This window comes from Camelina sativa, chromosome 12 (genome assembly GCF_030686135.1).
Source record: "Camelina sativa cultivar CO46 ecotype springtype chromosome 12, ASM3068613v1".
Taxonomy (NCBI): domain Eukaryota; kingdom Viridiplantae; phylum Streptophyta; class Magnoliopsida; order Brassicales; family Brassicaceae; genus Camelina; species Camelina sativa.
The window spans coordinates 14,034,006-14,058,699 of record NC_141891.1 but is presented as its reverse complement, the minus strand read 5'-3'; the positions used below and the strand labels follow the sequence as shown (position 1 = coordinate 14,058,699).

Genomic DNA, 24,694 nt, shown 5'->3' with positions numbered 1-24,694 from the left:
GTCTTGGTATAACCCCTCGCACACCTAAATAGTTAAATTAACAAAATTATTTACTATATTAGTCTCATGTATTTGATTTAAATTAGCGGTTTAGGAAAATAATAATAATAAAAAACAAAAATTATTCTAAACCTGCCAGCCGACTTCAATCGTGTTGAGATATTTTGTCTCATAGTCTCCCGAAGTTATTCAAACTTGGGCACGACTCAACTCGCCACGGTTTTCATCGACCGGTTCCCACACATTGATCGTAGCTATGGTCCCATACAGCTTCTGTAGGCGATCCGTAGCCACCTCTGCATACTATTATTTACAACCAAAAAGATACCACAGTTAATAAAGTTATAAACGGCTAATATCTTAAACATTTACTACTGTTTTATAATATTTGTAAACTAAACAAACTTCTAATCATGATATCTGACCAGAGGAACAAAAAACATTGATCTTAACTAGGTAAAAACCCGCGCTATGCCGCGTGATAGATTTTTAAGCTTATTTTATTTGAGCCTTTGAGGTAAGTATGATTAGTTAAATTTTTAAATGTTTGTAAAATTTAGTATTTTTCATTTGCTCATTTTAGTAATTTTACTTATACTCATATTTTTAGATTGAAATTTTTTATTCATATAGTTCTAATTCCAAGACCCATTTTTAGAGATTTCAACATCTAGATGACAAAAATGTAACCAGGTTCATTAATTATAAGAAATTTAAGTCTCTGATATAATAACGATAAGTTGTCTATATAATTTATCGATAAGTTATTTTCTAACAAAAATTTATATATATAGCAATCTATACCAGAAAATAATCATTGGCTGTAAAATATCACTCTATATGTATCAAGTTAAATGGACTTTTAGAAATGTCGATAAGTTAGTTTGTGACAAACTTATATACCAAATTTTCAAATATAAACCTTGGCTAGGATGCAGAGAAGTTATTAATTTTAATTTTATTTTTTGAAGCTTTGTTAATCCAAACAAAACCTTTTAAGTACCACCATCAAACACAAATAAATCATAAACAGATTTTTTCACCTTCATATAAAAATTTAAATTGACAAAATTGTATATACATGAATCATTTTAACTCAACGCTATTTTCGAAATGACAAAAGAGAACAAAATTTACCTTCTTAATGAAGTACTCAACGTTAGTATTCCACTCAGAGAATCAGGTTTATGCTCATCCGTTCTCCACCGCGTCAGTACTAATATCCACACCTTCATCTTCCTTCTCTTATGCACAAACCCTATTTTTTCTTCCAAAACTATTTCTCTCAACTCCCAAAAAATAACTACTGTACGTGTAAAACCAAGAAGGCATCAACTGTGAGTTGTCTTTAGAAACAAAAAAAATCCATTGAATATGATTTCAATTTATGGTATAGTGCAATTTACTTTGCTTTTTTTTTTGGAATGAATGTAAAATATATTAGGGGAAAAACCTTGTTTATATTTACGACATCCTTGTAAATATATTAATCTCATGTGTGAGATTCTGCCATGTTTGCTCTATCAAAATATTGTAAAGTAAATAATCTAAAGAATCTATTCTAGTCATCAACTAATTATAATTTAGAAAAAAGTATTTTTAATTTGGCCAAAGAAAATAGTATTTAAACTCAAAAATCAATACTTAAGAGTATCAAACGACACATTAAGCAAAGCCAATATTGTTAAGCCTAATCCATTTAGAAGCACCAAACAAAACATCGAATGGTATACACAAGTGACACTTCTCTCTACCCCTCGTTTACATCAATTCGACATTAGCATAAGAGATATGCAGTTATATATACGAATTAGAATATGCATGATTAAGTTTCCTTGCTTACCTTCTCATCAACAAACCACCAAGTTGCAGGTCACCAGCCAGTTCATGAAAAAAAAATGTATAAATACGATCGAAAAGCAAAGTTGGAAACTGCAAAACACACAAACAAAAAGATAAAAAAAAAAAAACACAAAAGGTAGTCAAATCTCATGATTGTGTTTTTATAGAAGAAGAACTAACGTTACAAACTTTAAATGCACGAAATAAATTCATATTTTATTACAATAGAACCTCCATAAATTAATACTCCGTAAATTAATAAGCTCTATAAATTAATAAATTTCTTCAGTCCTAAGTCGGGACTAATGTAATTTTGGACACAATTCGTTAATTTAATAAGATAATGATTTTTTTGAAAATCCTTTGTAAATATATACTCCTATCAATAATATAAATTAATAATTTTATAAAATTATCTAAATATATGTATATATACACATTAATTTTTATTATTTTTACTCTATAAAAATCTTTGTGTGCTATCTTCAAAACATGATAATTGTTATTTTCATTGTAATTGATTTTATAAAAATATTAGTTATAACAATTAAATCTTATTTTTAATTTTTTTTACCAAATTAAAAAAATTTCTCTATAAACTAATAATTATTAATTTATCAATAAATTAAAACCTCTATAAATTAATAGGTTTTCATGGTTCCAACTTTATTAATTTATAGAGGTTTTACTGTATATGGAGGACAAGCATCAAATACTAACATAGCGATTAAACTTGCATGGATTGAAACCATCAGATACAAATTATTAAGCAAAGAAAACCCAGCCACACTTGATTTCTCTTAAAAAACCAGGATATACCCTCAATCAAAGCAATACGCTAGGAACTATTCCGTCGAAAATAACGTTTAACTTAATATATAATCCCAAATTTTAAAGTCACAAACAATACAAAATAGAAGATTTATTCATGAAAATATAAGTGATTGAAAGATAAAGAGAACCGGAAAACATCTGACTGGTGTTTTCTATAGGGTTTAAATTTTTTTGGAATTGTGAATATTGACATGTTGGCAAAATTAGAGATGAGCTGTATTTATTGTTATAATTTTATTGGTTACACATTTTAATTGATTTGTCCTCCTTCAACCAAAAAGTTGATGTGTCAACACATGAGAGAAACTCTTTCTTCTTTTATAGTTTTATTGTATTGATTCCAAAATTCAATTAAAGAAACAAGTTTCAGGCGCGGCCCAGTTAAATATAAAGAAACAATTTAGGCCTTAAAGGCCAGAAACATTTGTAATAAAGTTTTCATTTGACCATAATCAAACTATAAAGAAAAAAGTTGGACTAAAACATATATTTTCTTGAAATCGACATAGTTTAAAAACGTATGACTAGTACAGTAAAATATATAATAAGATTAACCGCTAAAATATATAATAGGATTAACCGCTTTATGTACCTCATGTTGGAGACTACTGTTAACCCTGCCCGTTTCAGGTTTTGCCCGATGATCCAAAGCGGTTACGTTTTGCATCGGTATTGCGCCTATGGCACACTTCATCTTGCTGACTTGTGCTTCAAATGTTTATCATTCAATTTTTGTCCTTGAAATTTCATTTAAAATTTTTAGTAAAAACGAAATTAAAATATAAATAAAAAAATCGGCACATGCTATTATAAATAAAAAAATTTTTAAAAAATGTAAAAAACAAACCTGTATCTTGTGATTTTTTAAAAGAGGATGGCAAAAAGCTGGTTGTTCATACTTGCCGATGCAAACGATCTCATCTGAAGCCTGTAAAATTAAATTTCAAAACATATAAAACATATTAGTATATTTTTATCACAAAAAAAAATTAGCAAAAAAAAGAAAGAAAATATACAGAAGTATTATCAGGTATGGATATATCGATTTTCGTTATATTCAAATAATTTCATAATATATAATTTAAAAATTTAAATTTAATTTATTTATTTTCCCAAAATATTTCCCCCGCGATATTGCGGAGGGACTGAGTCCTAGTATATCTATATACTAGGTAACAACCCATACTATGTGCGATACAAAATAATTATTAAATATTTTTACTGTAATTTTTATTTACAAAATCTATAATATTTATCGGTAATTGGAATCTAAAATTCGATTGTGTAGTATATATATATATATATATTTTAAAAAATATATTAAAATTTTGTATAATAATTAAAATTTAACCCGTGAAAATTATTTAATATCAATCTTATATTATCATATCATATGAACAAATAGTTCTTAAAATTCATTTTAAAGATTTTATGAAAGTGTAATTAAAGCATATAATTAAGTTAATAAGATAATATAAAAGTTTAATTTTGGGTGTTAATTATATTTTTGGAAAACTAATGTAAATATTATTAAATACTAATGGCAAATAAAAGAAATAGTGTCTGGAGCTCTGTAAATGCGACACGTCAGCATTTTGTGTGAGAGTGCTTCTCTTTTAATATATAAGGGATAATAGCAAACCCACTTTTTTGTGTCATCTTTAATCCAACGGATGAGATTTGTTGTATTATTCCAGCTAACGGTTGAAACTTATTAATGATCCCAACAGTTGCAAGTCTTTTTTTATTCATTTTTGGGGGTCAACTTTAATCTAACGGATGAGATTATTTATATTATCTCATCTATCGATTTAGAATATTAATGATCCCAACAGTAACAAGTTTATTTTTCCATAATCGTGTTTCTTCGTTGTACTCCCATCTTTCAAAAATCACACCTATTAATTTTTACACATTTTTGTTTCACACGTCTATGTTTTACAACTCTGTATTTTACACCTCTTTGTTTATTTATATGTAGATTTTTATTAAAACAAGTTTCGAATTTATTGTTTTCTGAGTATTATTTTAATTTTAAACTTACCAGTTAATAAATCAACTCAAAGAGTTGATTTATTGGAGTGTTTTTAACTTTTATATATAATAGCAAACCCACTTTTAAGGGTCAATTTAAATATAACGGATGAGATTGTTTTTATTGTCTCATCTAACGGTTTATATTTTTTTAATGATCTTAAAAGTTGCAATGTTTTGATCCAACAGTTGTGTTTCTTCGTCGTACCCCTAACTTTCAATATTTGTACTTGTTAGTTTTTGGACCTTTTTGTTTTACACCTTTTTATTTCACCTCTTTGTTTTCACACCTCTTTATTTTTATTTATATATACAGATTTTTATGGACTTTGAAAAGAGTTTTTTTTTTGTTTTTTTGAGTATTGTTTCACACCTTCAAGTTTTAAAAATTCTGAGTATTGTTTTCTTTAAATTTATTAATCAACATTGATTCACCCATCGTCTAACTTTTGTTTGGTGTCGTTTTCTATTTATACCGCATCAATTATCTCTTCCAAGTATTAATCTAGGTAATTGATTGTGATTTCTAATTTTCCATAGATTTATATGTTTAGTCAATTTGGTTGGTTGCAGGCTTGCAGCTATGAGATCTTTCTCCCTATTTCTCTTATTTTTTTGTGTGTGTAAATTTTGATAGAATATTGATTTAAATTTTGTTTTATGTAATATCTTTGAAAATTGATTATATGAGTATGATTCAGCAAGCCTTGATTCATATATCTTTAACATTATTCTCTTATTGTCACTGAATCGATTTTTATATATACAACAACATTTTTATTTAATTAATTTGGTTGATTCATCTTAGTCATTATTTCTGGTTTTCGGGTTTTCGAGTTTTCGAGTTTTTGGGGGTCAACTTTAATATAACGGATGACTTTGATCCTAAAATACCCAGGGCTAGTTAGGATCACTTTGTCATAATGATTTTTTTTTAATTGTAACTCTTTACCATAATTCTTCATAAAAATATCTTATATTTAGAATACTTTAAACAATATGTTTTGCAAAATTGCGTCTATTTTACATAATATATTTTGTTATAAGTTTTCATTTTAATGGTTGTGTTTTTAGTAATAGTTTATGTATTCAAATTATTCTATTATATTCAAATAATTTCATAATGTATAATTGTAAAATTTAAGTTCAATTTATTTATTTTCTAAAATATTTCTCCCGCGACATTGCGGGGGGACTGAGTCCTAGTATAAACAGTACAAAACAAAAGTATATGATAAAAAACAAACCAAAAGTCGCAGTGGTTTGACAAATAAATTAATTTTAACTAAACGAACGACATAAAATTATTTATATAAAATTTCGTCTTATAGACACAACCATAAATATCAAATTTACCAAAAGTTGCAACGGTTCATAAAATTAATCAAAAGTTTTAATGGTTTATCAAATAAACTAAATTTGTCATAGTTTAATGAAAAAGTTGCAACAATTTTTTTAAAAAATCAAAAATTTAAAACTAATAAATAATAATTTATTAAGAGTTTATCCGAGTGATGTGATTTTAAATATTAAAATACCAAATGTTGCAATGATTCAATTGAACGTTTAGAATAATTTATTCTAATAAATAAAAATTAATAATTTCATTCACACACTGAATAAATATTACAATGATTTAGAAAACAAGTCAAAAAATGCAATAATTGTTTCACAATGATGAGAAGTCATTTTAAAATTATGTATGTCGAAAATAATTTTGAGAGAAGAGGATGATGTTGATAGAATTATAAATTATTTTGATTCATCACTATATTATGAAAAAAAACTGTGTTAAAAAGAAAGTTAAAAAAATTCTCAAAAGAAAAACAAATATATAGATTTATAAAAATGTGTACATTTGAATTGAAAATAAAATTCAAAAATTTCTCAAAAAAAAAGAACAAATATATAGATTTCTAAAGATGTGAATATCTAAAAGACAACTGTTACGAAGATACACAGCTGTTCGTAAGAGATACAACTCTACATTCAACAAATGCAACTTTTAAAAAATACGCAACCGTAGAAAATTTCTGTTAAACCTAAAAAATAACTTATTGAATGAAAAGGTATAACGAAAATATGCAATTGTTTTTTTGCATTTATTCAGATCTATTATTATATAGATTGATTTAAAATCACTATTTATAATGTTAAATCTTTGCATTTGCATTTGAAAATCGAAAATTGCAAATTCAAAATCTTCGAATCTTTATATCATCAACATGAAATTTGTACATTTGTGAATTGGTGCTACTGCGGAACGTTTTTTCTATTAGAAACTTTATCAAACAAGAACTTGAAAAGAGCTTTTAAAGAAGAAAGATTAAGAAGAGGTCTCCAAGTAACAAGTTGCAGAAGATTCAGGTTCATCGAGCTCAATATCTCCACAAGTAGAGAGAATCGTAGCAAATATATAATCATCCACCTCAAATCCTTCTGCCTCCATTCTATACATTAGCTTCAATGCTTCCCTGCAAAACCCATTCCTCGCGTAACCCATTATCATCGCCTTCCATGAGACCAAGTTCTTCTCGGGCATACTGTCGAAAACCCTAAAAGCTTCCGAGACAAATCCACATTTTGCATACATATGAATCAAAGCACTCCCCACAAAGACATTTGACAGAGCATGATTCTTCTTTGCAATGGAATGTATTGATCTGCCGATTAGAAGAGATTCTGAGTTCGCACAAGCTTTTAAAGCCGAAGAGTAAGTAAATGGGTTTGGCTCAACACCATCTTGTATCATCTCTTTCAAGAAGTCCAGCGCTTCTGACTCATGTCCTAAACTCGAACATCCAGAGATCATAGCTGTCCATGAAACCACATCTCTAGATGGCAACTGCTGCAGAACATTGAAAGCGTCACGAGATGCTCCACATTTACAATACAGCCAAACCAAAGTACTTCCAATATAGACATTCTTTTCGATAGAATTCTTGATAATCTGCGCATGAAGTTCCTTCCCCAACAATAAAGCACCAACAGATCCACACGCTCTAAGGATGCTTACTACTGTCAAATTGTTAGCTATCAAATGCCGCCTCTTCATTACTCTAAAGAGGCTGATAGCATCCTCACCAAAACCTTCCCGAGCATGTGCAGCTATAATCGAAGTCCATGTGACCGTGTTTCTATTGCTCATTCCATCAAACACTTTTCTGCAATCAGATATCTCCCCACATTTAGCATACATATCCATCAACGAAGTTCCTACAAAAACATCTGTCTTAATCATCTTTTTAACCACCAAGCTGTGTACTTGCCTTCCAAATCTCATCGCTTTCTCCTCACTACAAGCCTTCAAGATACTGCATACCGTAAACTCGTTAGGCAAAAAACCATGATTCAACATTCCCATAAACATGACTATAGCTTTATTCCCATGCCCTTTTCTTGAACAAGCAGATATAACAGCAGTCCAAGATATCACATCCTTCTCCTCCATCATATCAAACGCTCGTAACGCACTCGTCAACTCACCGCACTGCGCGTAGAAGTAAACAAGAGAACTCTCTACAATGAGATTATCCACTCCAACTTTCACCATATTACCATGAACCTGTCTCCCTAACTCAAACTCTGATCTCCTACTACACAGATTCAACAAACACACAAACATCCTCTGGTTAGTAAAACGTATCCCATGCTTCACGTATTCTTCAAACAGCGCAAAAGCTTCATCCTCAAGACCATACTTCAAATACCCATCAATCATCGCAGTCCAAGTAACAGTGTTTCTGTCAGGCATACTGTCGAACACTTTACGTGCATAAACCAAATCCCCTAATCTAACACAAGAACTAATCAAATTATTCCCAAAATAGATCACTTGATCATCAAAACACTTCAAAGCCATAGCGTGAATCCTTTTAATGAGTCGCATCCCATTAGAAGACTGAAGCCACTCCGCTAACAGAGCATAATCAACTCGTTCGCTATCGAAAGAATCAACACGATTCAAATCTTCTTCTTTAAACTGTCTTAACCCGAAAGAATCACTAAAACCCGAATCAAAAGATGGCTTCTTTCCAGAAACAAGTCGAAACCCAGATAACTTCCCATGCCTCTGTTCCTCTCGCTTCGTTCTTGAATCGTTACTGTAACATATCGTCGGAGATTTGAAGTTTTGAGTAACCGGAATCTCTGAAATACGAAGACGCGGTTGAATTAACGTTAATGAAAACATTGATTGAGAGAATGAGAGAAGCTTCAAGGTTCAGATATATCCCGCCGGGAAAAATGAAAAATTTCAGATAAAGTTTTGTTTTTTATTAACGCAAAAAAAAAAAGTTTCGATTGTTTTTATTTAATAATCTGATCTGGTAATTATGACGACGACAACAAATAATATCTCGGTCGGTTTTTCAAATTCCTACGAGAGACAAATATTACACAACACGACTTTAAATAAAATAGATTTAACAGCCAATTAGCAACAACCACGTTTCTTACCACTTACCACTTTCCTCTCTCTCTCTCTATATCAGCATTTGTCTCAAAAAAAAAAAAAAACCCATTGAGAAATTGCTACACGATCTCGTAAACGTGTCTCTCTGACTTCAAGTCTTACTCATCAATCCCTTTCGATTCCGTTTCTTAAGTGTTCATCTTTTCAGCTTAAATTGATCAGTTTCTGGGTTTTATGAAGTTAACAGAGCAAATCAGATTGCTCTGTAGCTAAAAGCTTCTCTTAGACAGCAGATTCATTATTTATTTTGTTTTAAAGCTTTAGAACTCGTGGGAGACGAGAGAATATAAAAAGACCCAAGTTCGGAATTATTCGTTTCTTCTTCTGCTTTTTTTGGTCTCTTCCTCTTCTCTCGACAAAAGGGTTTTATTCTGTCTCTCTCAAAAAAATAAAACCTTTTTAAAGAAGAGGAAGAAAAAGGTTCAATTTTTTCAGAGAAACCCAAAAGGCAGAAACAGAGAAATCAAATCAGCCAAAAATTCATGAAACAGGTACAAAGAGACAAGCTTTTCTTCTTTCTTTCTTTCTTTCTTACTGGTTTATGGTTTGGTTAATTGTTGAAGATGTATGACATCATCCAATTTTTGTGTCTGTGGTTTGGTTAATTGTTGAAGATGTATGATAAATTACGGATTTGGTAGCTTAATAGCTGTTTCTTCTTATCATGTGTGTGTATACATTAAGGGAACAAAATCTACAAAATCTCTGTCATTTTGTTATCTTTTTCCAAATTGACCTCATTTGTCCTATTGAAATCAAACAAGTTTTCTTCAGATACTCTACCTTGTTCAGTGTTCTGATATGTATATGATTTAAAGCCTCTGTCTCTAGACTCTGTTGTTTGTTTTCTGTTACGAATATTTCTGTTTAGCTATTTAGGATTATTTCTATTTTTCTTATTTCCTTTTCTCTTAGGGGTTTACTTTACGATTTGATTATATATAAAGGTGAAGTCTAGGTTGTAAGACTCATCCAAGCAATTGAGAGCTTTGGAGGTTTCGATCGTGTTAGGCCGAGGGAAGAGAACTTAGAGTTCTCTTTGGGGAGTTTTTACTCTTATTACCGTTTATGGTTCTGTTTCTCTACTTTATAATAAAGGGTTATTGATATTACTTCTGCGAAGTTTCATTATCAATTCTTTAAATTGCAGAGTTCGATGAATCGATCGTGTCTCTGTAGTATCTTAATCGCTGCTGCTCTGATCTGTGGTGCTTACTTCATTGGCAATGCTTATCTTGCTGAAGAATTTAAAGAGGTAAGATTTATTTTGTATCTGACACCAATCACCTTAAGCTCTGTTTCTATGATGCTGTATTTTGTTTTGGTTGGATTGTTCAGTTTGTATTTTTGTGTAATCAGTAAAATTGTATTTTTCCTACTTGTGTAGTAGAACATAACATTACTGAGGAATTCGTGTTTTATATTAGTCTATATCAGATCATTAAGTCTAGGAACCACAATAGTGTAATTCTGATTTTGATGCATAAGATTATTAATTTACAGAGATTGCTGAAGTGGCAGATCGCTAATAAGCTGCAGAACACAACATCAACCAGTATGTGCGAGGTTTGTCTTCATAGACGAAGTTCGGTTTTTTAATCGTTGAGTTTACTTTATGAGATTTTTTTGATATCAAAACGTTCAAATTTATCTTTTTTTCACTAGAATTCCAGTAAGCCATTGGGTACTGAAGCATTACCGCAAGGAATAATCGAGAGAACATCGAACTTGGAAACGCAACATCTATGGAACTACGATGACACAAAAAAGGTTTTAAAAGATTCCTTAAAGATTTGTAAAATATTCATGGCTTCTTATTTATGTAGCTTAATCTTTCGTTCTTTCAGAAAAGTCCGAACCGCTCAATGAGTTTGCTAGCTATGGCAGTTGGAATCAAGCAAAAGGAGCTAGTCAACAAAGTTATCCAAAAGGTTTTAATCTTGTATTTTGCTTTTTTCTATCAGTAAGTTTTTTTCGCCTTTTTGATGATACAAATTGCCTGTGACTTCAGTTTCCTCCTCAAGATTTCGCGGTCATGCTTTTTCATTACGATGGTGTTGTTGATGATTGGAAGCAGTATCCATGGAACGAGCATGCAATTCATGTTTCCGTAATGAATCAAACAAAATGGTCTGTTTCTTTGCAATTCTTGTTATTATTCTCCCCACCAACCTTCATATATATTATCTTAACAATTGAATGATGTCACAGGTGGTTCGCCAAGCGTTTCTTGCATCCCGATATTGTTGCAGAGTATGAATATATATTTCTTTGGGACGAGGATCTTGGTGTAGCTCATTTCAATCCTCAACGGTAATCCACCAAATATAGAACTTGTCACCTTTATTTTTTTTTTTATCTTTCTCTTTTTTACATTTACATGATGAAATCATTTTTTTTATGTTAGATACTTAGCTATTGTCAAAGAAGAAAGGCTTCAGATATCGCAACCAGCTCTAGACACTACAAAGTCAGAAGTGCATCATCCTATAACCGCTCGTCGCAAGAAATCAAAAGTTCACAGGAGGATGTATAAATATAAAGGTAGCGGGAGATGTGATGACCATAGCACCAATCCTCCCTGTATCGGGTATAAGCTTTTTAACATATGCTCAGCTCTTTCTCCCTCATTTTCTTGTTAATCTGTAACTTGGATCTGTAGGTGGGTAGAAATGATGGCACCTGTTTTCTCAAGAGGAGCATGGAGATGTTCTTGGTATATGATTCAGGTAACATTTTCATATATATCTCGACATTCTTTTTTGGTTCCTCGAGTCTTTGGGGGTTTAATGCTTTGGTTTGTGTTGCAGAATGATTTGATCCATGCTTGGGGTCTGGATACGCAGCTTGGTTATTGTGCTCAAGTTGGTTTCTTCTTCTAACTCCTTTTATTTATCTTAACTGTTTTGATAAGCCCTCACTTAGTGTTCTTATTAAAACGTTCTTGGATGTGGATAGGGTGATCGTAAGAAAAATGTTGGTGTTGTTGATGCGGAGTACATAGTTCATTACGGTCTTCCAACGCTCGGTGTGGTTGAAACATCTTCAAGCTCTATACGGAATGAGACAGACCCGAACTCAACGGTATGCTCTTCAAGTGTTTTTGTACAGTATATGTTTTCTTGGAGGAGTTATGTTTTTATATAAAGCGTATGGAAATAATTTGGTTTAGGTTTCACAGGAGTCATTGGAGTCTCGCGAAGTAGATAATAGACCAGAAGTGAGGATGAAATCATTTGTAGAGATGAAGAGATTCAAGGAACGTTGGAAGAAAGCTGTGAGAGATGATAGATGTTGGGTCGATCCGTATTAAAAGACCTGAGTGGTTTAAGTAAACCGAACCAAATTGGAATACTCATAATAGTGGTGTTGATATTGTTTCTTGTTTGAGTATGCGTTTGTGTGATCCATTTGTATACCATTATTTGGTACATAGATTTTTTTTCTTTTTTTTTTTACTGGGAATAGACATCAGTGTGTATTTATGTGTTTTGTAGACCACAGAGTAGATTTCAAATTTTGTAGCATTATTTATACAGAAGTGTGACAAAGGCCGCCTCTCGATGAGAAAAAAAAAGATTTTTTTTCGCAAAAACGCGTTTTTTCCCAGGCACAATAACCGAAGAGTCTTCACCGCTACTTTTCTCCGGCGCCGGCGAAGAAGAATTTTGCCGGCGTCGGGAAAGAATCCGTTTTTCTTCTCCTTTTTCTTGCACTCTTTGTTTTTGCTTTCTTTAGTAGTTTTTAAGCTTTTGATTCCTTTTAATCCCTCTAGATCTATCTCCAACCACATGCTTTCAATAGCCGATCTCAAATCTAAGGAGGTGAATAGTTGGTCGAGGCTTCACGGCTCTTATCCACTACCCATCCCCTTCCTGGAGATGCTATCCGAAGAACCAGCAAACGCCAAATCTAGAGTTTCGACCCACCAAACAGAGATCTCCACTACAAGAAAACACGTCTTTTGCGATGGACGAATATATCGCAAATCCCTCGCAAATCGACAAAAGCGAGATATTTGCGAGGAAAGTCCGTTCCTTGCAAATCGCGTCTCGCAAATCGGTCAACGTTACAATTCCCTCGCAAATCCCACGCACTTTGCGAGGAACTATTTTTCTAGCAATATCCTAGCAATTGTGTATCTAGTAAATCCCTCGCAAATTTGCGATGCTTTTGCAATTAATATTTCCGTCGCAAATGATAATAACGGTGAAAAAAAAAATTAGAATTTTCATTTTGTAAGCTTAATTAAATTAAACCTGTAATTAAAATTAAACCTGTAATTATAATTAAACCTTGTACTTAAGCAAATTAAAGTTGTAATTAGAAGTACTAAATTTACAATAACAAAACATAATAACCGATTTTGTTCTACACAAAAAATAGATGAGAGTTCATCAGTGTTACACTAAGTTTTACAAAACAAGTTCATCAGTGTTTACTGTCCGGTGGTTCCATCTCTGGTGGCATGTCTGGCCGGTGAATCCTCTCGGCGAAATCTAGCAGCAAACTCTGGATCTTTAGATGCAAGATAATCAAAGTATGCATCATAACTATGCATCTTCTCTGAATTTTCTTGCATCTTCAGATCATTTTGTTGCATCCTCAGCTCATTTTCTTGCATCCTCACTGCATTTTCTTGCATCGTCTGTGCATTGGCCTGTAGTTGAGTTGCCTGAGTTGCAAGAACAGCTTCGGCAGCAGCAAGCTTCGCAGCTAGAACAAGTGGATCTTCAGAAGGAGGAGGCGGTTGAACAATCTGAGCTGAAGATGCTTCTGCTTGCATGTTACCAACACCATATATCCGGTTTTTTTTCTTCGGAGCAACCTGCCAACAAAACATATACACACCATAAGTGTTTACACAAACATAAACATATACACACATAAGTGTTTACACAAACACAAACACAAATACAAACATTAACATAAACAATGAAGCATGTTTTACCTCGGTATAAATTTGGTTCTTCACAATTAGTGATAACCCACCATAAGCACTACTCTCCATGTTATCCGCTGATATTAGCTCAGACTCAGCTTCAGCTATCTTTGATGACACTTCATTGAACACCTTCTCAGACAGTCCATCAACAAACGACCCATCAGGTTTCCTATGAGTGTCTTCTAGTACTCGTAGAAAATCAGGTAGTGGCTCACCAGTACTCTCAGACTAAAAACAGAGAATTGAAACAACTCTATTAGTATATTGTAGATATGATATGAATAATGAACTTGTGTTAAACAGAGATACTTACAAGCTTTCGTGCTCGGGCTTTAAAAGAGGTCTGACCAGAACGGTGCTTATGTATTCCGGTGCCATTAGGATCACTATAGCGAGCATTACGGCCATTGATACTCTTTGCTTCTGATTTTGGTTCACACCAAAACTTGACCAAGCCATCCCATACGGTAGGATCAAGCCACCGCGGCATTGCATCATTACCTTTCTTCTTCCACTTACCCTTCCACCGAGACACTTGATCACACATCCGGGTCTTCAACTTCTTTTCAAACTCAGCTCTAACTCTTCCATTGATGGACGCATCCCAGTTATATGTTTGCTTGTAAAGACATAACACGAATCAGAATCAGAATCATAACAAGAATCAAATGATAAACAAACAAAATCTGTAATTTATACACATCAACAATCTGTAACTTACCGCAAAAGTTTCAAACCACCGGTTTACAACCGGACCTGGTGTTTGGGTCCAATTGGCATGAGCTGATTTGAAATCTCTTTCAAAAATGGCCCGGATAGTAGCAGCAACCGAAGAATCCTGGTCAAACCTACAAAACATAAGATAAAAGGAATGAGGATCATTGAAAATACAAAACATAAAGATAAACTATAGGTTAGATACATAACATTCTCACCAAAGAGTATTTGGAGGTCGCTTAGGATCTAGTTTTGGTAAGCCAGCACGCCCGGGACTTGCAAGTAACTGTTCCAGAGTGAAAAAAGTTTGGGACACAGAAATACTGTTCATACGCGAAGTTGATTGCTGAGGAGGATTCTCATCATGCATCGCCGGAGAGCTTCCATGAGGATTATCAGCATGCATCGCCGGTGATGTACCTTGGGAAGAAGCGGGAGAAGGTAACCTTTGGGAAGGAGCAGAAGCTGAATGTGTCCTTCGAGAAGAGACTGGAGGACTTAACCCTTGAGAAGCAATGAAGTTTCTGTAAACGTTTTGGTTTACAGAAACGTTTTGGTCTCGAGAAGACATCTAAAAGCAGAAAAAAAAACTGATTAGAAACACAAAAATTGAATCCCCAATTTCGAAAACCTAAAATCAAATTAAAAACCCCAAATTGAATCATAACCCTAAACCCTAAATTGAATCCCCAATTTTGAAACCCTAAAATCGAATTAAAAACCTAATCGAAAAATAACCCTAAACCCCAAATTGAATCTCCAATTTTGAAACCCTAAAATCGAATTAAAAACCTAATCGAAAAATAACCCTAAACCCCAAATTGAATCCCCAATTTTGAAACCCTAAAATCGAATTAAAAACCTAATCGAAAAATAACCCTAAACCCCAAATTGAATCCCCAATTTTGAAACCCTAAAATCGAATTAAAAACCTAATCGAAAAATAACCCTAAATCCCAAATTGAATCCCCAATTTTGAAACCCTAAAATCAAATTAAAAACCTAATCGAAAAATAACCCTAAACCCCAAATTGAATCCCCAATTTTGAAACCCTAAAATCGAATTAAAAACCTAATCGAAAAATAACCCTAAACCCCAAATTGAATCCCCAATTTTGAAACCCTAAAATCGAATTAAAAACCTAATCGAAAAATAACCGTAAACCCCAAATTGAATCCCCAATTTTGAAACCCTAATTTAGAAGGGGAGAGGAGGAGACTAACCGGCAAAGAGAGAAGAGATCGAGTTGGAGATTAACCGGACAAGAGTTTCAGAGGACAAGAGAGAAGAGGAGGAGTAGGGTTCGAGAAGGGTTAACCGGAAAAGACAGAAGAGATCGGAGAAGAGAGAAGAAATTAGAGAAGAGAGAAGAAATCGGAGAAGAAATCGGATTAGGGAACTAGGGTTTTTCTTTTGGCTGCGGATTAGTCGAGGTTTGAGCGAAGCTCAAACTAGGTTTTCAAGTTATATAGAAAAATACAGCGTCGCAAATCTCTCGCAAATATTGCTATAGATTAGCTATGGCCCCTCGCAAATCCCTAGCAAGCATATAAAAATATGTAATTAATATTTTCAGACATTGCGAGAGAATTGCGAGAGAGCATAGCTATGTTTGCGAGGGATCTGCTATGTTTTGAGTATTTTGTGATGGATTTGCGATAGATTTATTAAAATATTACATTTACTAAAAATAACCAATTTAAATTTACTAAAAATTTAGTTTCCCACCAATGTGTGAAACTTTGGCTCATAAATAAAAATTCAAAATAAGAGTATTTGCGAGCGAATTGCGAGGGACCGTAGCAAATCCCTCGCAAAGTATTTAGGGTTTAGGTTTAGAAATTGTTTTTTGTGCCCTATCTTTGATTATAAATCCTGGATTCATCTTTTTAATCATTAATAGTAATGAAATTAGTCTTTACGGTTTAGGTTCAAGGGTTTAAAGTTGTACAATTGCGAGGGAATTGCTATGATCTTAGTGTTTTGCGATGGATTTGCGACTAGTTTGCTATGAAGCTAGCAAATCAGTCGCAAATTTGTCGCACAACCTGAATAACTAATTTATAAAAACTATCAAAATAATTTAAATAATTAGTCAAATAAACTTTCAAGTATATTATAAGGTCCAATGGCCTCATCATACTTTTTTCTATCATAAAAATTTCCAAAATTGTCTAATTTTGCATCTTCCTCTAATCATTAACTATCTTCTACACTATATCATACATATGTTCATTACATTGAGACAAATATTTGACAAATATTCCAACATTGTCCAATTCTCTAACAATTTTGTGTTGCACTGCCCTATATTTGATTATAAGTCTTGAATTCATCTTTTTAATCATTAATAGTATTGTAATTAGTCTTTAGGGTTTAGGGTTTAGGGTTTAGGGGTTAGGTTTAAAGTTGTCATTTGCGAGGGAATTGCTATGATTTGAGTAATTTGCAATAGATTTGCGACTAATTTGCTTTATATATAGCAAATCCGTCGCAAGCTTGTCGCAAATCTTGAATATCTTAATTATAAAAACCATCAGAATAATTTATTTCAGAATAATTCACCTTATGAACACATTGAAATATATTTCAGAATAATTATATTAAGTTTTGTAATATTTATATATAAAAAAAAATTCTTAATTTTGCAATGGATTTGCTATGGCTTTCGTAAATCACTCGCATGTCCATAGCAATTTTGCTATGGATAATGTTTTCGCAAATGCGTCGCAATTTTGCGATTGATTTGCAAGGAAGGTGACTTTCCCTGCGAATTTGTCGTAAATGCCTCGCAAATGAGCAGCGAATTTGCGACGATTGGCTTCCTCGCAATTTTGCGAGGGCATTGCTAGGGTTTTTTTGTTTCTCGTATTTTCCTCGCAAATCCACCGCAAATTTGCGAGAGCTGTTGTCCGTCGCAACAGTTCCTCGCAAAACGCGTGTTTTCTTGTAGTGCTCACACCAGGTATCGGCGATGGCAGAAGCAGTTCTGCTTGGACCATCTTCTGCTGGCCTGGTGGAACCGTTGACGGCACACAACGACCATCTCATCTTGGTGTCGACTTCTAGAACCGTAGATCTTAAGCTCCTTATGTTTTCTTCTGAAGCCTCAAGGCCTGCTATGAAGCCACAACCAGCACCCTTTCCCCCACCGGAGATACCCAAACCCCTGTATCAGACCTCGCTTCAGTCTAGCTGCCGCGTGAGAACCAAACCGTCCCCAATCGGAAATCTAGGATTTCCATTGGTGGGCTTACAAACTCTCGGCCCTTTAAGCTTCTCGAGCCCATTGCGAAAAGATGATTCACATTTTATTCCGCTTTCATCCAGGTTCGATCAGAACTCAATTCTCTCACACTCTAGGCAATCTTTGTGTAGCTTTATGGAACCATTTGTTCGAAGACTGCATTTGGATAATAAACTACCATTGAGGCTAGTTTGGTCGAAGAATTCTTTAGAAAACATGTTTTTAGAATCATCTAGGGCTCTTGCTTGTGAAGTTAGTATTTTGAATGAACTCGGCATTATGATCCAGTCCATATGGAACTGTGGTTACCGATGTGTCTTCAGGATCCCTTCTTCAATCCGACTGATACATAAGCTCGCTAAACTGCCTCTCATCAACTTTTTGAAGTTCCTTCCTAAAAACCTGAAGATTAGTGGCATTATGATCCCAATTCATAGTAGTTGGGGTTACCACACCATCTTCAAGCGTTTCACCCTTGAGATTAAAACCGCAAGCAACCTTATACCTCTCCTCAAACAGAGCATTATTAACCCTGCTCAAACCCTTAGCACAGCTCTCCTTCGGGTCACAGCTGTAGCTTAGTCTTCAATCTAAGACAGTGGCCACCTTCTCATCCATAGAAGCATTCATGGAAGAAGCATTGTTATTTCTTGACCTCACAGGTTCCAAAATCCTTGCAAGGAGTTGGTTCATAGCTCTCAAGTCTACAATTTCAATGACCCTTATCTATTTTTTATCTCTTCAATGTATTGGCTTTGGGGATTGCCCTATTCTGTTGTTCCTTAAACTTTGCTCTCTTTGTTGTATGTTGTGTTCTATTTTAATGGAATGAAACATATGTTTGTCCAAAAAAAAAAATTTATACAGAAGTGTTTTTGTACTAGTAACAATATCTCATGATTATATTTACGTAAATTTACCAAATGGAATGTAACTAAGGTGATGTCTACTAATTTTGTTTATGACTTCCAATTTTGGTGGAAAGGTTCAAAGGTGACTTCAAATTCTTTTTGTTATCTGAATATCTAATTTATTTCATGATGTTTTACAAAATAAATTTTTAATTTGAAATCCTAATAAATTAGATGTTGATTAGGACACGAACGAAATATATATTCATTCGAACATCTGTTTCCGCCTTACTGATTATGCAATAATTATACATGAGCAAAACACATATTTGGACCCACATTTTTAATGTAAATGACCTAAAAGTAAACAAATCGATTTCCAATAAAGCGTGTCCCCAATTAAAATGACAAATCGTATTCACTCTAGAAACCTAATGAAGAAGCATGATTTAGTGTATCAGTTCTATCCCGTTATTTCATTATAAGTGTTCACATTTGTTATAAAAAAAAAAACAATTAAATTTTGTTTCTGTAACATGTTTTTGTTTAATTAGGCATCTAATTTATTAAATGTATGTATGTGCACATGTATTGCGAGAAAACCATAAAGTATACAGGTCTAGGCTTGCATAGATAAATGATTGAAGGTACGTAATACAATGTCATAATAACAAGAACGGTGAAAACCCTAGAGAAGTATAATGATAATATTGATCATGATGCACCTTATAAAAGTCAACTTGTTCATGTGTTTGTGTACAGTCCTATTTCGTGTTGACCCTAACGTATAATAGCTCAAATCTTTATGGGTTTTGAGTTTGACTTGATCAAATCTTGTAGTCGTATATATGATAAGAACTGAGAAGTCAAAGTCGTTGCACACTGTTTTGTTTTGTTCTTGGTTAAAGGGGTCAACTGGTTAAGATTTTTGGTATAAGTTGTTACTGTATACTTTTAGCCGTTAGTGATAAATATTCTAGGCAATTAAATTTATTTTTTCGTTTTGAATAATATGTTATGCTTTAAAAATTCTCTTTTATTGTTTTTGAATGATTCTTGATTCACTATCATGTGCTAATTTGTTTTGAATAGAATGTTTCTATATTGACTTTATTGTTTTACAATAATTTTCACATTGATATAAAACACATATATACATTTTTGACCAAATAAAACATAAACATATGTTTTTAATGTTTTTTATTTTTGTTGAATTCTTGCTTCTATTAATAGTGAAATATCTAGTTTATTTTTAAACAATAATTAATTGTGATATAAATAGAAGATAAGATAAATCGTTAAGGAGATACTCAATTATTAAAAAAAAAAAAAGATTGCTCACGTAAAAGACCACAAAAGTCTCATTTTTTGGACTTCAATAATTGTGAGAGAAAAACATGTGTTCTGATAGGACTGTAAAGAAAAGAAAAAGTGACAAGTACTGGAAATAATTGACTGTTAATTTTTTGCTTTAAAGAAGTAATTACAGGTTTAAAAATTAAAAGTCCCAACTGAACTAATCATGTCCTAAGCCAAACTGTTTTGTTTAAAAGTAGAACTCATATACTAGTATAGTCAAAGTCTCCGTAGTTGGCAAAACGTTATCTAATTTGTATGGGAGGTAAGCTAACAAACTCATTGTCACACATGAACATGTCTTATCTTATTAACTCATTACTCTTGATAAGATTTCATTTATTACGATAATATCACACAAGTTTAGATCATTGTTAAATGTAAACAGACAAAGAAATAAATAACGTAACCAGAGAAGTAACCAAAAAAAAGGAAAGAAAAAAATAGTAATCTAATTAAGAATCCCAAATAGGACCAAAAGCAGGAATACCAGAAGCCTTGCAAGCATTAACAACATCACGACTTCCTTCAGGATTGCTTGTAACAATCACAACTTGAGCTCCAAACTTCTTTGAAGCTTCCACGGTCATTTCCGAGACATTAGGTCTTCCTAAAACCGCAGTATCGTGAACTATGATCCTATCTTGATGAGGATAATCTTTAAGCCTGTTCACAATCTCAGACCCGAAATTATCATCTAATCCTTTTGCTACCCATATCAAATATACCTCAGCCTTGCTTTGTTGCATAAGGAACGATAAAAACACGCAAATCCCTGATCCTGTGGCCACAAGTAATACCTGTGAAAGCAAATAAATATATTTAGTAATGATTTATATTTTCACCAATAATTTATCAACTGTTATGTCGGTGGATATATGATTACTAAACCCTAAAAAAGTCAACAAAAAGCTGTTAAAATCTGTTACTAGTTAGACCAAATTCTTAAGAGAGATTTATTTACCTTGTCGTACAAGTTAACGAGATAGGGTAAGCCAGCGAAGTGAACCGTACGGACCCATAAGTGTGTTGGAGGTTTTGAGACTAAGGACTTTGTGAAGTCGCCGACAGCACCAGCCAGCATCATGTGCGATGTCTTTCCATCTGAGATTATCCCAAAAGCGTGCCATTCCGACAACGGCGATGGACTGATCCGACCCAAGATCCCTGATTTCACGCCTCCTCTGAATTTGATCAGGGACGCGTGGCCCGAGAGAGATGATACGTCAACCGGAACACGTCTCACGGTTAACCAAGGGAGCAAAATAGCGATCGTGATCGCTAGCGTAAACCAAAACTCTTGTGTTTTGATCAGTTTCGAGCCGAGATTATCGCTGTAGGATCTTGTGATTGGATCGTAGGAAATCGTCAGAATTATGAACACCCAAACAAGACCTAAAGCGGACCAGCCTACGAATCTGTGGATGCGTTCGAAGACGTTGTGGTGTAAATGGCGAACAAGTGGGAACGCGGCAGCACAAGTGAGGAAGAGGAGACAGAGAATCGCGGAAGCGACCGCTATGATTGCATTAGAAGTGTTGTCTCTGTCTTTAAGAGTGAGAACCAGTGCGTAGATGAGCCAAGCTACCGAGGAAACACCGCAGCCGCTGTGGATGCCACCTAGGCTTTGTAAGAGTGATGTGACCATGATTTTGATGCGGAGAGGGACAAAGGAGCGTCCAAGGAGTTTCACGGTTAAGTAGAAGACGAGTCTCAAGAAGGCTTCGCTTCTGCATAAAGTTAGGGCAAGAATATTGGCGATTGAAAACAGAGCTGCTCTGTTTCTAGCGTAAGCGAAATTTCCCGTGGCCGCGAGAACAAGAGCTAGGACGTTCAGAAAGAACGAAAGAACGAAGAGACGCTTGTAAACAGTGAACAAGCCTTGATCAAGAAGTATAATTGAGAGTCTTGAAGGACGTTTCTTTGGAACCGGTGGTTGCTGCGGCTTCTCGCTGTGTTTGCTTGTGGAAGAGGTAAGAATAGGCTTTTCGTCAGTCTCACTGTGTTCTTCGTTCCCTTCCTTGATCCCACCTTCTTCTAAGTAGAAAATATCATCTTTATCTTCTTCGTCATCGTCGTTGTCAGACTCCAAATCGCAGAAATGGCTGCTGGGTCGGCTCATGGAGCGTTGAATCGATGAAGGGAAAACTCTTGAGGGGTTTCTCAAGAAATCCCATGGACGTCGAAACCTGCTGAACGTTCCCTCGCGTTCAAGGTTTGCGTTGCGGTTTTGATCAATGGTAACGACAGCAAAAGGGTCTGCATGAGGTTTTATCTCAAACGCTACACCTCGACAGCTAGAGAATCTCACGGTCGAAGGCTTTTCCATTTTTGCTATCTCTTTTGTTGGCTTAGATTAAGAGGAAAGAAGAAGGATGGCTTAAGAGACAAGGCAAGGATGAGTTTTTATCGAGCTCTTGTTGTTTGGTTTTAGCTTTATGGATTGTTCATGAACTGCATGCCTTTTTATATCGTAATTTGGTATCACCACATTCTGATTTTTCATCATTGACTCGGACAAAAACGTCGTTTTCACGCCATTTTTTTGTTTCGTTTTGTTATTAAGGTAGGACCATAAAGAGTTCTGTTTTGTATGTCTTTCCTTTGACTCTGACTTGGAGAAGCTCTGAAATTGTCAAATAACACACTGATTGTGATCGAAAAACTCTTACTACATTCACATTGTATATATGATTAATAGAAATTTGGAGGATTAATTCACTGAAATTTGACATGATTGGCATTTTACTGATTAATTTAATTTGTGTTACAGCTGTTGGTGTGTAGTGTCTGTGAGTTACCACTTACCTATTACCAAACTGTTTTTTTTTTTTTCCTTTTCTCAAAATATTGAATCGGAAAATAGCTTTAGTTCATCCCATAAGGGTTTCATCACTAAGTTACAATTTACAACCCATATTGTAATTGCATTATAAATGTTGTTATGAAAAGAGGCAACAATAACTAACTATTTTGTTTTATACTATATCTCTTTCTTCATTTAATTTAGTCCATGACGCGTGAAAACGATACTCCACATGATATGAAACTCACATGATGTGCCCAATGGACGAAGAATTTGTCAAACTAGTTCCACTATACAATTAAATACTCAATCAGAAAATGCAAGTGGCGTTGATGAGATTTATTAGCCAAAATATTTGATTATTGCTTTAGACATGGATGGTTTGATTATATGAAACGGTTTGGTCATAGAGATAGAGTGACTACTGAGCCACAACCCCGTAAAAAAATATAATCAATCATTTGTTATTTACTTAAACGTAATTGTAGTCTAGCTACATTGCAGTAGAAGTAAATCTTGAATTTTTTTTATCGGTCTAAGTTTACATATTCCATTACATAACTATATACAGTCAAACCTCTATAAATTAATACTCGGTAAATTAATACTCTCTGTAAATTAATAAATTTCTCCGGTCCCAACTTGGAACCGGTATAATTTTGGACATAATTTGATAATATAATAAAATAATAATTTTTTTAAAAATTCTTTGTAAAATTATCAAAGTTATTAATTATAGAAAATTATCAAAATATATGTATATATATAAACATTAATTTTTGGTAGACCTTATTTCTAATATTTCTACTATATCAAAAACTTTTAGTTTTCTCTTTAAAACATAAGAATTGTTATTTTCCTTGTAATTGATTATATAAAAATATTATTTATAACAATTAAATCTTAGTTTTAAAAACTTTTTAAAAAAAAATTACCAAATATGGACAATATCTCTACAAATTAATAATTATTAATTTATCGATAAAATAAAACCTCTATAAATTAATAAATTTCTACAGTCCCAATATTATTAATTTATAGAGGTTTTACTGTATATTGAATATCCTAATAAACTAAAAGTAAAAAGATCAGTAACAATCAAACCAACTTCCAAGTTTAAAAATATAAACAAGTACTTACAGTATTCCAAATAAAATCTACAATTGGAAACTTTTTTTGTAAGAAAAAGGAAGAAACTAACAGAATTTTCTTGAAATAAGTGGATCGGTATTCTAAATTAAAAATATTAAATAAATGAAATATACAAAACTCATCTTTTTTTGTGCAAAATACAAAACTCTATATATTAAGAAATTACAGTATTTTCCCAAACATCAACCGTTGACCAAAAAATTAAAAAGAACCAAAAAAATAATAATCAGAAAATCAAAATCTTCGTTATATATCATCAATCTCATTGTCTATAACTTCCAAGAAACCAAGACCCATATCGTTTTGTTGGACTGTACCTTTGTTTTTTTGAAGAACCCTACATTTCCCTGGGACCATGCACTTGTCTTTTAACTCATTGCTCATCCACTCATTTATTGAACAATCCGATGTCTCTGTTCTCATCCAGTCTAAATA

At 33.3% G+C, this 24,694-nt stretch overlaps 3 protein-coding genes across 9 annotated transcripts; 1 reads left to right on the top strand and 2 right to left on the bottom strand.

The window, feature by feature from the left end:
* Positions 1 to 6,897: 6,897 nt before the first annotated feature.
* On the bottom strand, positions 6,898 to 9,109 carry LOC104773347 (pentatricopeptide repeat-containing protein At4g18520, chloroplastic). Its single transcript, XM_010497935.3, has one exon. The coding sequence runs from the start codon at positions 8,900 to 8,902 to the stop codon at positions 7,037 to 7,039; it is 1,866 nt and encodes a 621-aa protein (XP_010496237.1). The 5' UTR covers positions 8,903 to 9,109; the 3' UTR covers positions 6,898 to 7,036.
* LOC104773349 (uncharacterized) lies at positions 9,053 to 12,779 on the top strand. 7 transcript variants are annotated; one of them, XM_087479045.1, is made up of 13 exons: positions 9,225 to 9,675; positions 10,132 to 10,255; positions 10,335 to 10,439; positions 10,688 to 10,750; positions 10,850 to 10,954; positions 11,032 to 11,115; positions 11,196 to 11,314; positions 11,396 to 11,497; positions 11,592 to 11,774; positions 11,847 to 11,913; positions 11,995 to 12,048; positions 12,143 to 12,268; positions 12,366 to 12,779. In XM_087479045.1, exons 2-13 carry the CDS (start codon positions 10,253 to 10,255, stop codon positions 12,495 to 12,497), a joined length of 1,143 nt encoding a protein of 380 aa, XP_087335171.1. In that variant the 5' UTR covers positions 9,225 to 9,675; positions 10,132 to 10,252; the 3' UTR covers positions 12,498 to 12,779. The 7 variants fall into 7 exon arrangements, with proteins under 7 accessions (XP_010496239.1, XP_010496238.1, XP_087335171.1 ...); XM_087479044.1 differs by having other exon boundaries at positions 9,232 to 9,675; positions 12,357 to 12,779; XM_010497937.3 differs by lacking the exon at positions 10,132 to 10,255 and having other exon boundaries at positions 9,053 to 9,675.
* Positions 12,780 to 20,625: 7,846 nt separating this feature from the next.
* Positions 20,626 to 22,811, bottom strand: LOC104773351 (adenylate-forming reductase 03009-like). Its single transcript, XM_087477566.1, has 2 exons — positions 21,266 to 22,811; positions 20,626 to 21,101 (listed from the first exon to the last, which is right to left on the bottom strand). Exons 1-2 carry the CDS (start codon positions 22,628 to 22,630, stop codon positions 20,757 to 20,759), a joined length of 1,710 nt encoding a protein of 569 aa, XP_087333692.1. The 5' UTR covers positions 22,631 to 22,811; the 3' UTR covers positions 20,626 to 20,756.
* Positions 22,812 to 24,694: the final 1,883 nt, after the last annotated feature.